Source organism: Numida meleagris, chromosome Z, assembly GCF_002078875.1.
Source record: "Numida meleagris isolate 19003 breed g44 Domestic line chromosome Z, NumMel1.0, whole genome shotgun sequence".
NCBI lineage: Eukaryota > Metazoa > Chordata > Aves > Galliformes > Numididae > Numida > Numida meleagris.
The window spans coordinates 47,573,450-47,587,750 of record NC_034438.1 but is presented as its reverse complement, the minus strand read 5'-3'; the positions used below and the strand labels follow the sequence as shown (position 1 = coordinate 47,587,750).

General features: G+C 38.1%; 1 protein-coding gene across 6 annotated transcripts in view; it reads left to right on the top strand.

The window, feature by feature from the left end:
• The window catches only part of FER (FER tyrosine kinase), a 185,913-nt gene that overhangs the window by 74,381 nt on the left and 97,231 nt on the right, over positions 1-14,301 (top strand). For all 6 annotated transcript variants that reach the window (XM_021379740.1, XM_021379739.1, XM_021379734.1 and 3 more), the window contains one exon: positions 13,884-13,976. In XM_021379740.1, coding sequence (XP_021235415.1) covers positions 13,884-13,976 — 93 coding nt within the window. The remainder of the gene's footprint in view (positions 1-13,883; positions 13,977-14,301) is intronic.

Here is a 14,301-nt window from a genome sequence, read left to right as displayed (position 1 = left end):
AGTCATTCACAGTCACTTGTTTCTGTATACCTTGCAGACTTCTGCTACATTTTTGGAGATTGCAAAATGTCTTATAAATGGAAACAGGGCCAGTGTAAGTCTATGCAGCATTGATACCCTTATCCTTTTTCTTATTTTCTTATCAGCAGAAGAAACACTGGCAGTACAGACATCTTGTAGAAATTTGCCTATTAATTGACATGAGACTTGAAAATAAACAGCTGTATTTGTTGGATTCCTGGGCAGCTGGGACTCATGTTTTTGGTTCACAGATGGAACTTAACATGGAGCAAAAATGCTCCAAATGTCAGATGGTCGTAGCAAGTGTGGAGAGTGAACTATGTTCTTCTTGCTGTAAGGGTATGTTCTAGTTTCTTTTTCTTCCCTTCATAAATCCCACTTTCCTGATGGACATTCATCAAAGAAAGGGCAATCCACAAAGATATACTAAGGTAAGAGACAGATAAATCCAATTGCGCTTGTCCTGAGTGGTGGATGTTACTGCCTGTCATGGTTTTGTGATTTTTGGTTATTGGTATTCCACATCATAACATCATGTAGTGGATATACCTGGTTCTCAGAAGAGAAGGACTACTACAGTCCCCGCGGTACTTTGCTCCTCTGTTACCATTTTCCAGCCGGAGGGAAAAGATAAAAGCTCGCAGTATAAAAACTTGCAGATCATGAGACCTCAGCCTTTTTTCCGCCCATCTCTCGTCTTGGCAGCACCTCGCTCTCCAGCTGTCTTATCGTCTGTAGTAGAGTAAGGCCTACCTTGATTTTAGGACATTCTCTCTCTCTGTATTGGATTTATCAGCTTAAATTGTAATTATATTGTATTATAGTGTGTTGTTTTGCATTCCGATATTTTATTTAGTAAATTAGTTTGTTTCTCCTCAGATTGTTGCCACTGTTGTTTGCTCTCAGGGCCATCTCCTTACCCTTTTCCCCTTTTCCCTTTTCCTGGGATGTGGGCTCATGGATCCTCCGTCCCCTTTGTCACGGAACCGGGCCGAACGCCTGTAAACCGTTGACACTGCCTGGCCCAGAATTTAAGAGATAAGAGATAATGAACACTCTGAACCTCTTTCCACTGAACATACCTGGAAATTTCTGAAGTAAAAGATTAATCTGGCGGTAATATTTTGGTAGAGTAGGTTGCAGCTGTTAAGAGGTTGTATCATTTTATGTCTCAATATGCTAGTTGATTTTATTAATGAAGTGGTGCAGGGATCTGTGAAGACCAAAACCAAACAACAAATTCTGACTGAGCTAGATGCCAAACAGAAATATCTGATGAAATTTTAATCTACTCCTACAACAAAATTTTCTGTTTATGAAAATGTCAGTTTTATTTTTTTAATACAACTAATATAAATACTGATCCTGATGCTGTTATGTCCTATCTCTCTGAATCTGTTTGGAATTGATTCCATGACAGCTTCACTGTGATAAAACAGATGCATTCCCTCACTGTGCAATTTTCAAAACAGGTTGTAATTGCCAGCTCATATTTCATTACATCATATACTGGGAGAAGAAAAAGGTTATAAATTCTGTCAGATGTAACTTGTGCTATTTCAAGTCTCTTGGTGTTGCATTTGCTGGAGTGGCTTCGTTAGAGCCAGTCAATACTGTTGTCATGAGAGAGATGTTCATTGGTAGGTGCTAGTTTTTGGGAGGTGGTACACAGAGTGTGGAATCCAGCAAATGTCTCCTTAAACCAGTCAGGAAAATATGTAAATAAACTAGTCAACCCCCATCTTGTGAGCTCACATAGTGTGTGGCAGAGGAGACTGTATTCTTCATGGGCCTCAAGGAACTTCCTTTAAATTCTGGGGAAAACTTGGATTCTCCTGTCAGTATCCGCAGCCTGCCCCTCCATGATGGATCCCAGTTTCCCATCAGTTGGTGCTGACTTCTGCTGAAGTTAGGTCGCAAGTTCCTGACTAGGGTCTGGGAGCCATGCAGTGTTTGTGTTTGGTTCTTGGTGTCCTGCAAACTCTGGAAAGACATACAGTTATCTGTGAGTTTCAAGATTGTACAGTATAGAAAAGATGCTCTTGTTCTCTGCTCTTTAGGTGTTGACTTCTGGATGCTGTTCCACTAACAGCTGTTGGCACTTAGAGTATAGCTAGTTCAAGACCTCTGATCCTTTTCCAGGAACCAGACTTTCCTACTTTAAAAGCCTGGACTTGACCGTTGGATTTGTTAGACACATTTCTTTAGCAGGCATTACTGTGTGTATTGGAGACTATAAAATAACCAATTCAAACTGCATCCTTTGTAATGTAAAATTAGGAATTCTCCAGGACTGTGTCTGTCACTCATTCTGTTATTCTGTAATTCAAGTGATAGACCTGTGTACTAACCATAGTTACCAATAAAACTGTATTCAATTCATGCTGTCTTTGTGAATGCTGTATTTGTGTCAGGAGAAAGGATTGAAAACAGTTAATTCTTTGTGCCTTGCTGAAGTGTAGTATGGCTTCCTAGCCTTAATCTTGGACACTTAACAAAATAATGCTTTTTTTTTTTTGTATTAGTGAAAAAAAGAGAGCTGTTTGTGCTTCTCAGTCTACCGGGTATGTATGTATACATAGATTTCTGACAAGCCTTCAACTGTTACTTTAAATTTGTGATTAGTGAAGATCATTTCCAATTCCAGGTGACAGTCTTTGGCATGTGTGCTGCTTTCGGGAGGTATGACTGTGTGCATGTGGCATGTGTGAGTGGTTGGCATAATTTCTTTATGTCAGCTATTAACCATTGCAGGGACCAGTAGGAATAGAGGCTCAACAATCCTGATCTCACATAAACATGTTGGAAAGTTGTGCTACATCTGATTAATCTGCCAAGTTCATTGTGTGGGGCACTGTATGTGTAGTTTGGTCCTTCTACCAGCTGCTCTGTAAAATTGATCATGCTGAATGTAGCCTAGAGGTTCTACACCTCTGTCTTCGTATTATTAGCTGATACAGCTGTCTTTAACCAACCTTCTTTAACTGCCTTGTTTTGTTGGCTCTCATGAACATACATCAGCAGAGACGATTCTAACTGTATTTATTAATTCAAATTTATGATGAAGATACTTTAGTCTTTAAGTAATATTTATCAGTTTGACACATTACAAATCAGCCTTTTTTAAAAGTTGAGCTGTCTTTTGATTACCTAAAGCTTCACAGTTCCGTTGAGAAACTGTTAACTTTAAATGGTTTATGGATGCACGTGTACTTCTAGCTATTAAAGTGTGTGCTTTTAGTACTTCTCTGACAGACTGTAATGTTTAGATGATGGAAATAAAATTCCTCGCTGTTGTTTTGCTTTGCAAGTTTTATGTTCTCTTAATGGTTTTTTTTCTCTAATATATGTTGAGCTTTATGCTGTTTTTAAATTTATGTTCTTGAAATTTCAAGTCACGTTCATGAAATCTCACTTGATTCCTGGACTGCTTGTTCTGACATTATTAGCAAGCAAGTAAACAGAAGGGTTTATATGTAACTGCCAAACTATAAACTGTGGATTCTAGGTTAAAAATAATATCTGGCTTAGAAGGATGAAAATATTTGGAAACAGGGAAAGCAGCACCACAGCCAGAATGTTGAGCAAAATTGTGACTGGCAGATGTTGACTTTGACCAATAGCTAGTATATCATCGTGGTATTTTTGGAAGATGAGCTGCAAGAGGATATGAAACAATTTAGGTTTTCTTGCTTTTGTGAACACAAGGTACTGCAGTAAAACCAGGAGTACTTCATCCATTTAGACAGGACTACAGCTAGACATACCTTGTGTGCATATTCAGGGTGCTGTTATAATATACGATATAACAGTGAAAAGCAAGGAAGAGAAGTGTCATGTTATGACTGTGTTCCCTTTCAGCATTGGTAATGCTCTACAGACTCAAACTGGGGTCATTTTAATGGCTTGAAACTAGTAAAGTGAAAACAGAAGAATTAACAAAATAATTGTACATCAAGTTAATAGTAATATTATTGACTAATATTAGTATTATTGACTAATAACAATGCTGTTGAAATCAGGGGGATAGTTCACATCTGAACATTTACTTACTGATTTTTTGGTAGGATCAAACTCCAGTTTTGCTTCTTCTGTTTTTCCCCAGATACTGGAATTATTAGCATTGAAGCTTCATTTTTTGAAAATATGTATTAATTCCAGATTTGGCTGTAAGCCTTTGCAAATCTGAGTTGGTTTCTTAAATTTCCTTTACTGAAATCAGTTCTCTTTTACTTGGTATCGTTATTCAGTCAATTGAAGGAGATGTGTTAGAAATTGGTGGTATAGAAATACTTCTATTAAGCAAAACAAGAATTCTGTTTCAAACTTTGTGGACCCATGTGGAAAACTGCTTACAGTTCTGGGGCTCCCATCTCAGGAAAGATGCAGGGATTTTGGGGAGGATCCAGAGGAGGACCATAAGGATGATCAGAGAGCTGGAACACCTCTCCTGTGAAGACAGGCTGAGGGAGCTGGGCTTGTTCAGTCTGGGGAAGAGAAGATTCCAGGGAGATTTCATTATGGTCTTCTAATATTTAAAGGAAGATTATAAACAGGAGGGAGAACAACTTTTTACACGGGTAGAGAATGATAGGACAAGGGAAATGGTTTTAAACTAAAGGAGGGGAGATTTACTTTATATGTTGAGAAGGTTTTTCACAGAGAGTGTGGTGAGGTGCTGGAACAGGGTGCCCAGAGAGGCTGTGGATGTCCTGTTCCTGGAGGCTAGGTGGGACCCTGGGGAGACCAATCTAGTGCTTGATCTAGCAGTTTGCAACCCTGGCCACAACAGAGGAGGTGGAACTAGATGATCTATGAGGTCCCCTCCAGCCCAAGCCGTTCTGTGCTTATTCTTTGATCTCTCTAGCTGCCTTACAAAAGATTTTGTCTGGTTAGTTTACTTTTCCACAAAGCTACCGGAGAAGATTGCAGTGCCTCAGCTTAGATGATGTATGATAAAGCATTTTCTTCCCAGGGACATGTTTGACGTTCTTGATGATAATCAGGTGAAATCAAAATTATGTTTTTTTTTCCTAAAAAGGCAGTTTTGTATATAATAATTAAAATATCCTTTGTCCCTAAAAATGTTATTGCTAGCCACCATTATAAGGTACTCCGCTTCTGTAAAGCCCACTAATACATATTTGTGTGTTTGAAAGATTTACTAATTATTTCAAGGATTAAGGTGACATTTCAGTGACATTTCATACGTAGCTTGAAAAATTGGTCCTTTGATACTTTAATTAAGACAGAAAATATAGTACAAACTATACATTTTAACTCTACATTCTGTTCCAGCAGTCATTTATGATAAATCAAAGGATCAAAACACGTTTTTCATGTTTGTTTTTTTAAACTTAATTTTTTAGGGCTGAAATTTAAGACTTTCCTAAGTAAAATCTACTGAAGGTTTTCAAGTTTTCGTCTCCAAATAGTTTGCCTATCTCTTGCTTAATTATCTTTTTTATTGCTGTTTTTCTGAACCAATAAACCAGCTGTCTAGCCTCTGTTGCACCATTAATGATTCTGATAACTGTGAAGTGATTGTTTTGCATGGGAGTCATTATTTATATTTTCATAAATGCTTATTTTTCCCACTTTTTCCCCATTTTGGCCTGCTTTCACTTCAGTTTGACTCATACCTTATTTGTCTCTAAACATACATGCGTATGTATACAGCGGAGTCTAGGTGGAAGCCTGTAGCTGGTAGTATTCCTCAGGGTTTGGTATTGGGTCCTGTCTTAGAATCATAGGATCATAGAATTAGCTAGGTTGGAAAAGACCTACAAGATCATCCAGTCCAGCCATCCACCTACCACCAACAACCCCACTAAACTATGTCTCTCAACGCTATATCTAAATGTTTCTTGAACACCTCCAGGGACGGTGAATCCACCACCTCCCGGGGCAGCCCATTCCAGCGCCTGACCACTCTTTCAGAAAAGTAGTGTTTCCTAATGTCCAGCCTAAATCTCCCCTGGCGCAACTTGAGGCCATTCCCCCTCGTCCTGTCACTAGTTACACGAGAGAAGAGGCCGACCCCCAGCTCACTACAACCTCCCTTCAGGTAGTTATAGAGAGCGATAAGATCTCCCCGAGCCTTCTCTTCTCCAGTCTGAACAATCCCAGCTCCCTCAGCCACTCCTCATAAGGCCTGTGCTCCAGTCCCCTCACCAGCTTTGTTGCCCTCCTCTGAACATGCTCCAGGGCCTCAATATCTTTCTTGCATTGAGGGGCCCAAAACTGGACACAGTACATCTTGTTTTATATCGTCATCAATGACCTGGATAGACAGAATGCAACTTCAGCAAGTTTGCTGATGATACAAAGCTGGGAGGAGTGGATGACACACTAGAATTCTGTGCTGCTATTCATCAAGACCTGGGCAGGATGGAGAGCTGGGTGGAGAGTAACCTTATGAGGTTCAATAAGGGCAAGTGTGGAGTCCTGCACCTGAGGAGGAACAACCACACGCATCAGTACAGGTTAGGGGCTAACCTGCAGAGAAGGATCTGGGTTTCCTGGTGGGCAACAGGTTGACCATGAGCCAGCAGTGTGCCCCTGTGGCCAAGAGGGCCAATGATATTCTGGGGGCCTTATGAGGAAAGGCTGAGAGACCTGTGGTTGCTTAGCCTGGAGAAGACTGAGTGGCATCTTACCAATGCATTTAGATATCTAAAGGGTTGGAGTCAAGTGAATGGTGCCAGGTTCCTTTCATTGGTGCCCAGTGACAGGACAAGGAGCAACGGGCACAAACTGGAATGCAAGAAGTTCCATATGAGCATGAAGAAATACTATGAGAGTGATAGAGCACTGGAACAGGCTACTGAGAGAGGTTGCAGAGTCTCCTCTAGAGATATTAAACCTACCTGGATGCTTTCCTGTGCAACCTACTGTAGGGAACCTGCTTTATCAGAGGTTTGAACTAGATGGTCTCTTAACAACCCGTGTGATTACGTGATAAGTAATCTCAAAAGCAGAAAAGCTTATTTGGAAATAAAGCTTGTATTTTTTTTTGTAGTAAGCTAAGAATATTCTTTCACATTGTATCTTACATGAATTAATGCTAATAGTCTTTTGATTTTAGCTTCATATTGTGTAGTTACATTTCTACAGACCGTATTGTTGCAACAGTGCTCTGTTTCACATATGCTAGTAATGAACTCTAAGTTACCTTTCAAAATAAGGTCTAAACATGCCTGGAAATATCAGGTCACTATTTACTTCGTGTTCAAAATCAAAAAGTATGCTAGAAATTATCAGGAAAAGAACAGAATAGAGAATAAGATATAGAGTTTCTGTAAACTGATGTATGTCTACTTCCTGAATATTGTAGAACTGTAGAATAATGTAGATTTGAAGGGAAATCAGGAAGGCCATCTGATCCATCTCCTTCCTCAGAGACCTGTGAGCTTTGATGTGGTATCAGCCTGCACAGGATCTTCTTTCATTTGAGTTCTGAACAGCACCAACAGTGTAAATCTCTCTGGGAAGCTTCTGTATTTGATCACATTCTTCGTTGTGATGTTTTACTGTCAAATGTTATAAAGATTCAGTAAGCAGCTGAAAAAAAATTATGGAAGGAGAATCCTTCTAAGACTCTTCCATGTGAGCACTTCATATTTGATAGAGGCTGTTCTAAGATTTTGTCATGGTTTTATGATTTTATTGGTATTCCACATCATAACATCATGTAGTGTATGTACCTGGTTCTCAGAAGAGAAGGACTACTACAGTCCCCGCGGTACTTTGCTCCTCTGTTACCATTTCCGGCCAGAGGGAAAAGATAAAAACTTGCAGATCACGAGACCTCATTCCTTCTCTTTGATTTCACTGTGTACTTGAGATTTTTTTAATTATCTTTAAATGCCCTAATTTTTAATAACTTTATGTTACACCTTCATGGCTCTACACAGTGCTGCCCCCAATTCTAAATATGTACAATGACAAAATAAGAAAATGCAAATCATTATTCCTCAGAAGGTTTTTTTGGTCTGCTGAGCTTGAACAATCAACTTATGTTTGGTCAGCAACCGATTCTGCATTCAGATTGCCATATAATTATTTCAAAATATCAGTTTTTGTTTGCACAGAATCAATGAATCTCTGTTTTTGTACATTTGGCCTCTCTGAGATTCCCAGTTCTGCCATGGATGAGAGGAGTGGGGTGGGGGGGAAGAGAATTCTTTCAGTGTTTTGGCTTCAAGGATTCAAGGTCTTCAGGCATGTTCTACTGTGCATTCAGGTTTTTCATGTGTCAACATTTACCGCTCCTTTAATGAAATTACAAGTGATCAGTAAGTGCCAGTATCTGTAGAGAAACATTCACGATAAAGGTTTTGAGGTTCGTATATTTGCATATCAATAAGCAGGCCAGAGTCACTGTTACATGCTAAGCGTATTGCATGTTTTTCAGACCTCCTAAATAACATCTCCACTGCTGAAGTGGCTAATGCAAAGTATCACTTTCAGAAAATGGCCCTCTCTCTCTAAAGGTTCTTTGAAGAACTCCTGCTTATAAATCACAAAACTTCATTCTCATGCCAGACATCTGTAGTGTTCTAAGATCAAAAATCTTTATCATTCTCCACCATATCTGCATTTGAGGCCTTAAGATGAATATTGTGCTGACGCTTTTTTTCATCAGGGAAATCACATATTTAAACCAGCAGTGTAGCTAGCATTCACTTCACATAAATGAGTGCATTTCAATTGCTCTTGCAGATACTGTCTAGTGTCTCTCTTTTATCTGTATCCTCAATGAATGTATCATTTGCAATATCTACCAGGAATTCTTCCATTCTAGTTTCATCTTAGAGCTCTTGTACCTTACTGAAATAATTTTTATCAAAATCTCTGAGGACCAGTTCCCTTGCCAAACCTCAGAACAAAGATTATCATGCTCATCTTTTAGATATCACTGACTGTGTTCTTCCAGTTGTAATCTCTTTTTCTTGTGGGAGCGTGTTTCTTTTCTTTCAGTTGGAGAGTCTTTATCATATTTCCTTTACAATTCCTCTGGAGCTTTTCTACTTTCATTTACAAGCCTGTATCCATCTTCTGTATCTATGCTGATGGTTCATATCGGACATATTAGGCAGGTCTTTCTTTGTGTTAAAATATTGCCCTATTTGTATCACCAATGTATGTGTCTGGCCAGACTTTTTTGCAGTAATCATTGTATGCTGCATTATAAGTCATGTTTCTTACTGCTGATCTTCCACTTTTTGATTGAGATAGTAACACTATTTGCCCGTCCCTCAGTAGCATTAATTCTACCTTTATCTTAGATATTTTTAGAGCTTCTTACTTTTTTGCTTCTTTAAAGAGAGTATATATAAATTTTCTTTTCTAATAATGCCTGAGATCCAGTGTTTCTCTGGATTCTTACAGCTAAAAAGTTTTTTTGGGTTTTTACATTATGCAGTTCAATTTAAACAAAATCTTTTGCCTTACTCTTTTATCTTGCCCACATTCATTCAAAATACTGTTGTGAATGTGATTCTTTGACCTTGTCATTTTGATTGTCATGCCTCTGGATGTACTGTATTATTTTGCATGCACTCTAAGATCTGCAGTGTTTTTGCCTAGTAAAAGAACAACATGCTTGGCAAAGAGGAGATTTTTGCCCGTGGAATGCTAACAGGTGTAATGCGTGGCCACAGGAAGTCTAGTGGAAAAAAAAAAATTAAAATGAAGAGGATTTCATGTTGTGGAAAATCCCCTAAAGTGAACAAGCAACATAAAAAACTCTGCTTTCTGTATGTTGCACGTAAGGAAATGGTCAGACAAAACAGTGAGCGCTTTACTTGTGGTTTTCAGCTGAATTGAGTAGTCCTGCAATTCTTTCTGGGCTCTTACACTTCATTTTTTTTTGTCTGCATCTTGTCAGAAAAAAAAAAAGAGTGCCTGAGTAGTTGTCTTCTACTGTGACATCTCTTTAGAAGAGCGGAGGTAATATTTCAGACCATTAGAAACGAAAAAGGTAAACTGGAATGATAAGGATAGCTGAGGTGTATACAGCTGGAAGTAGGGTTTCAGCATTCCTTATTTCATGGTAGTAGAAATATAACAAGGCTGCTTCCAAAATTGATTGCTTTTAGAATGACAGCATTCTGACCTGATGTTTACAAGTAGCTGCTGTCAATCAGTTACCCAATAAATATTTAATTCATATTACAAAATCCGTAGAGATAAAAGCCCTAGTGCCTTGCATTATTTACCAGTGATAATGACTGGAAGTCACATCTGTAAAATGAATTTTTATACTCCATATACAAGTTTATCCATCAGTCTTGCATCATTCTAGGGTAAGGGTTTGGAATAACAACAGTATTTCTATCTATATCTGTCCAGTGGCTGGAAAATTCGTGACCTACTGTCATGGTTTTATGATTTTTGGTTATCAGAGTTCCACATCATAACATCATGTTGTGCACTGGGAGTTAAAGAGTTAATGCTCCAGTTCCGTGATTCATGGGTAGTTCTGGGTACCTGGTTCTCAGGAGAGAAGAAGAACTACATTTCCCAGAGGACTTTGCTGTTCTGTTACCGTTTTCCGTTCAGAGGGAAAGATAAAAACTGTTTGCATATCACGAGACGTCCCTTCTCATCTTGTCTCGTCTTGTCTCCTCGTCCCGGCAGTGTTTTGCTCCCTAGCCGTCTCACTGTTGGCATTAGAGTAAAGCCTTTTCGTATTTGGACACTCTCATTGTATTGGATTTGTTAGCTTAAATTATAATTATATTGTATTACATTGTGTTATTTTGCATTCAGATATCTTATTTAGTAAATTAGAGCCACCTGGGCACCCTGCTGGCTCATATTCAGCCAACTGTCCATCAGCACACAAAGGTCCCTTTCCGTCAGGCAGCTTTCCAACCACTCCTCCCCAAGCCTGTAGGGTTGCCTGAGGTTGTTGTGACCGAAGTGCAGGACTCGACACTTGGCCCTGTTGAAACTCATACAGTTTACCTTGGCCCATCGATGCAGTCTATCCAGGTCCCTTTGTAGTGCCTTTCTACCCTCTGGCAGATCAACAGTCTCTCCCAACTTGGTGTCATCTGCAAACTTACTGAGGGTACACTCAATCCCCTCATCAAGATCATTGATAAAGATGTTGAATAGAAGAGGCCCCAGCGCTGAGCCCTGGGGAACACGGCTCGTGACTGGCTGTCAACGGGATTTAACTCCATTGACCACAACTCTCTGGGCCCGGCCATCACAGCCAGTGTTTCACCCAGCAGTGCTTAAAATCATGCTACCATTTTGCTTATATCTCAGAAAGTAATTAATTCAAGCTAAAATGAAACTGAATCAGTTAATACTTTTTAGTAGCTGCGTTGTGTATGTTAGCAAGCATGCTATTCTGTAAGGCTATTATAGCAATCCCTGTTCTTAATTTCTTCCCATTGTCCTTCTCAAGTTTGTTAGTGAAATAGTAATGTGATGTGTCTTGTGAGTGTATCTGGAGCATTTATGCTGACTGCATAGACAGCATAGTTGTGCTGGTTGGTCAGATGCCTGTTGTTTGTTGGAATGAGTTCTTTCTGGAAATAAAATGAACTTTTTTCTCTGGAGACAGAGTCTGTGCCCTCTTTTGGGTTTCCTTCGGAATTTTTAAATAAGTTAATATCCTGAAATAATCCTTTTGCCTACTGAATCGTTTACTGAATTCTGAGGGCCTTGGCCAAGAGATTCAGGATGTATTGTGGCTATGGTGAAGACTACTGAAAGACAGCACTGGTGTTAAGATTTTATTCAGAAACCAGATGTAAAATACCACCCTAATTAATAAGATAGTAGAGATTAAAAAAAAAAGTAGGTTGGTTCTTCTGAGTTGTATTCTTATTTTAGTTTTGGAGAGGATTTATACTTGTGTGTAAAATATATTTTAGCATTGGTGAGTATGCATTCTCAGTGAAAACTGATTTTCTGCAAGATCTAATTGATCCATCTAAGATACTCTGTGTCTGAGCAATGACCAAAATACCTGAGTTGCTGTTCTACAGTTCTGTTTAGGTTTCCTGGTAAATAGTTAAATGGAATAAATAAACTAAGTGCACGCTATAGTTCTGTTTGTCATGTGTTTGATGTGTGCTGTGCAGGCAATTTAATAGTCTTCATTCCTGTAAGATACAGGAGTAGTTTCAGTATATCAGAGAGAATGTGCAATGAAAATTCTGAAATGTATTTATAAATATATTGCATTTTGAACAGAGCCTCAGTTTACGTCTTCAATCTGCATTTTAGTGTTCGTTCTATTTGAAGTGTGTGGTAGGCTCTGTGTGATGCTTATCAAAGTCCTATGGTATGGTACCATCCGTAAGTCTTTTGGGTACTTTGAAGAAGAAAAGAACCTTGTTAAAAGCTCTTCTTGATAAGGAAAAACTGGTGAGTGTAGGCCCTTACTTGTAGTTGAATGGAAGCTGTTAGTGTAAAACAGAATGAAGACTAACAGAATGAAAATGAGCTTGTTTAGGGGAAAATATAATGGAATTCACCTACATTTAGTAACTTTTTTTTCCTGTCATCTTAGATGTAAACATGTAAATTACGGTTAAATCTAATGGCTCACTTCCGAAGAGATGTGTGAAATGAGTCGATCATTCAACACTTGGCAAGCATGCAAACAAAATTAGACTGCATCCATTTGTTGTTAATGAAATTTTTGGGGGTATAGACAATTATTTTTAATTAATTTATTTTATTAAGGCAATGCTTAAATTATATTCTGTAAACTAAGCTGCATTTGATAGTGACTGTAATATAGGTATACTTAGTATATAGGGTTAATAGATTTTGTTGCCTATTCAGAGGTCCTGGAATAAACGGAAACTGCATTTATTACATTAACAGATTTTCAGTTTCTTCAGTTGAGGATGTACATTCAAAACTTGGAAGCAATATCTCTTGTAATACTACCAAACAGATGTAGTCTGTCACCATTAATGGTTTAGTTAACCTGTGGCTAATTGGAATGAGATTGTTAATTTGTGGCCTCTGTCCATGAGTTAAATGTTGTATGTTTCTTAAAGTATCTTGGCTTGCCCTGAGGGTAAAATTATGAGAAATAAATCCAATTTGTCAATGTTAAAAATATTTATTGTTATTATTCTCTGTAAGATTCTTTGATATTGAGAGCTGATGATGAATTACAGGTGAAGAACTATACAGTCTTTGGACTAACTTGCATTATAAGCACCTTGGACTTGACATTGATTTATGCTGGATTAAAGATGGTTTAAAGCTGGTTCAGTGTTCTAATTGTAGTGAATAAGCCTCTTTATACAGAATTGAAAACTTAGTGTTTTCTGCTCTTATGGTTTTGCTGTGCTGGAAAAAGAAATAGATCCTCAAACTGATTAGTATTAATATTTACAGTTAATGTATTGTTAGTGAAGAACACATTAACTAAAAAGGAAAAACACAACTCCATGTACATGAATTAAGACTAAAGCAAGTGTATTTTTTGAGTTCTGTTATGTGGGTTTTCCTTTTTATTTTATGGTCTCAAACCAATATTTTTTTTGAAAAAACATGTATTTCAGGAGAACTGGGAATTAAATGCTCTGTTTTAGGGTACAAAATAATTCTCTTTATAGTTAAAAATAGTGATATTTAAAATAATAGCATGAGATATTTAAGGAATTAAAACAATTTGTCAGCTCTTAAATGTGTATGTATTAGTTTAATCTCACTGATGTTGACACAGTCTTGCTGGTTTGTCTTAGCAGATCCTCAGTCTCTCTCTTAGTCCATAATTCTAGATGCCATGTCCTCCATAATTCAGTTACTAATGCTTAGAGGTAAACTTTTATTTATTTGCTTGGTTTCACTGGAAATTCTACTTTTCCTCCTAGGACAAGAAGGACAAAGTCTCCAGATTTGACACTATACGTCACTCCATAGCTGGAATTATAAGGTCTCCAAAATCCATGTTGGGCTCATCATCGGTAAGTAATATCAGTAATTCAGTGTTGCACTACATTCTCTTGTTTTTCAGCTTAAGCAAGATTTCTGTCTACATAGACAAAAATTCTAATAATGTTATTAAAAACGCTGTTCTGCTTGATCAGTGGACATGATAATACTGTTGCATAGTAGTGTGTAAGAATAACTCTGATATATCATAGTTCTGGAAAAAATAAATTGTATGTATGTTCTTTGCAGTACCCAGGTGGTGCTGTAATTTTAGGAGTATTCTTTCCCGTGAGTCAGTTTACTGGGAATGCTATATAATGTGATTTTTTGTAAAGGGATTGTCAAGCATGTTATAAC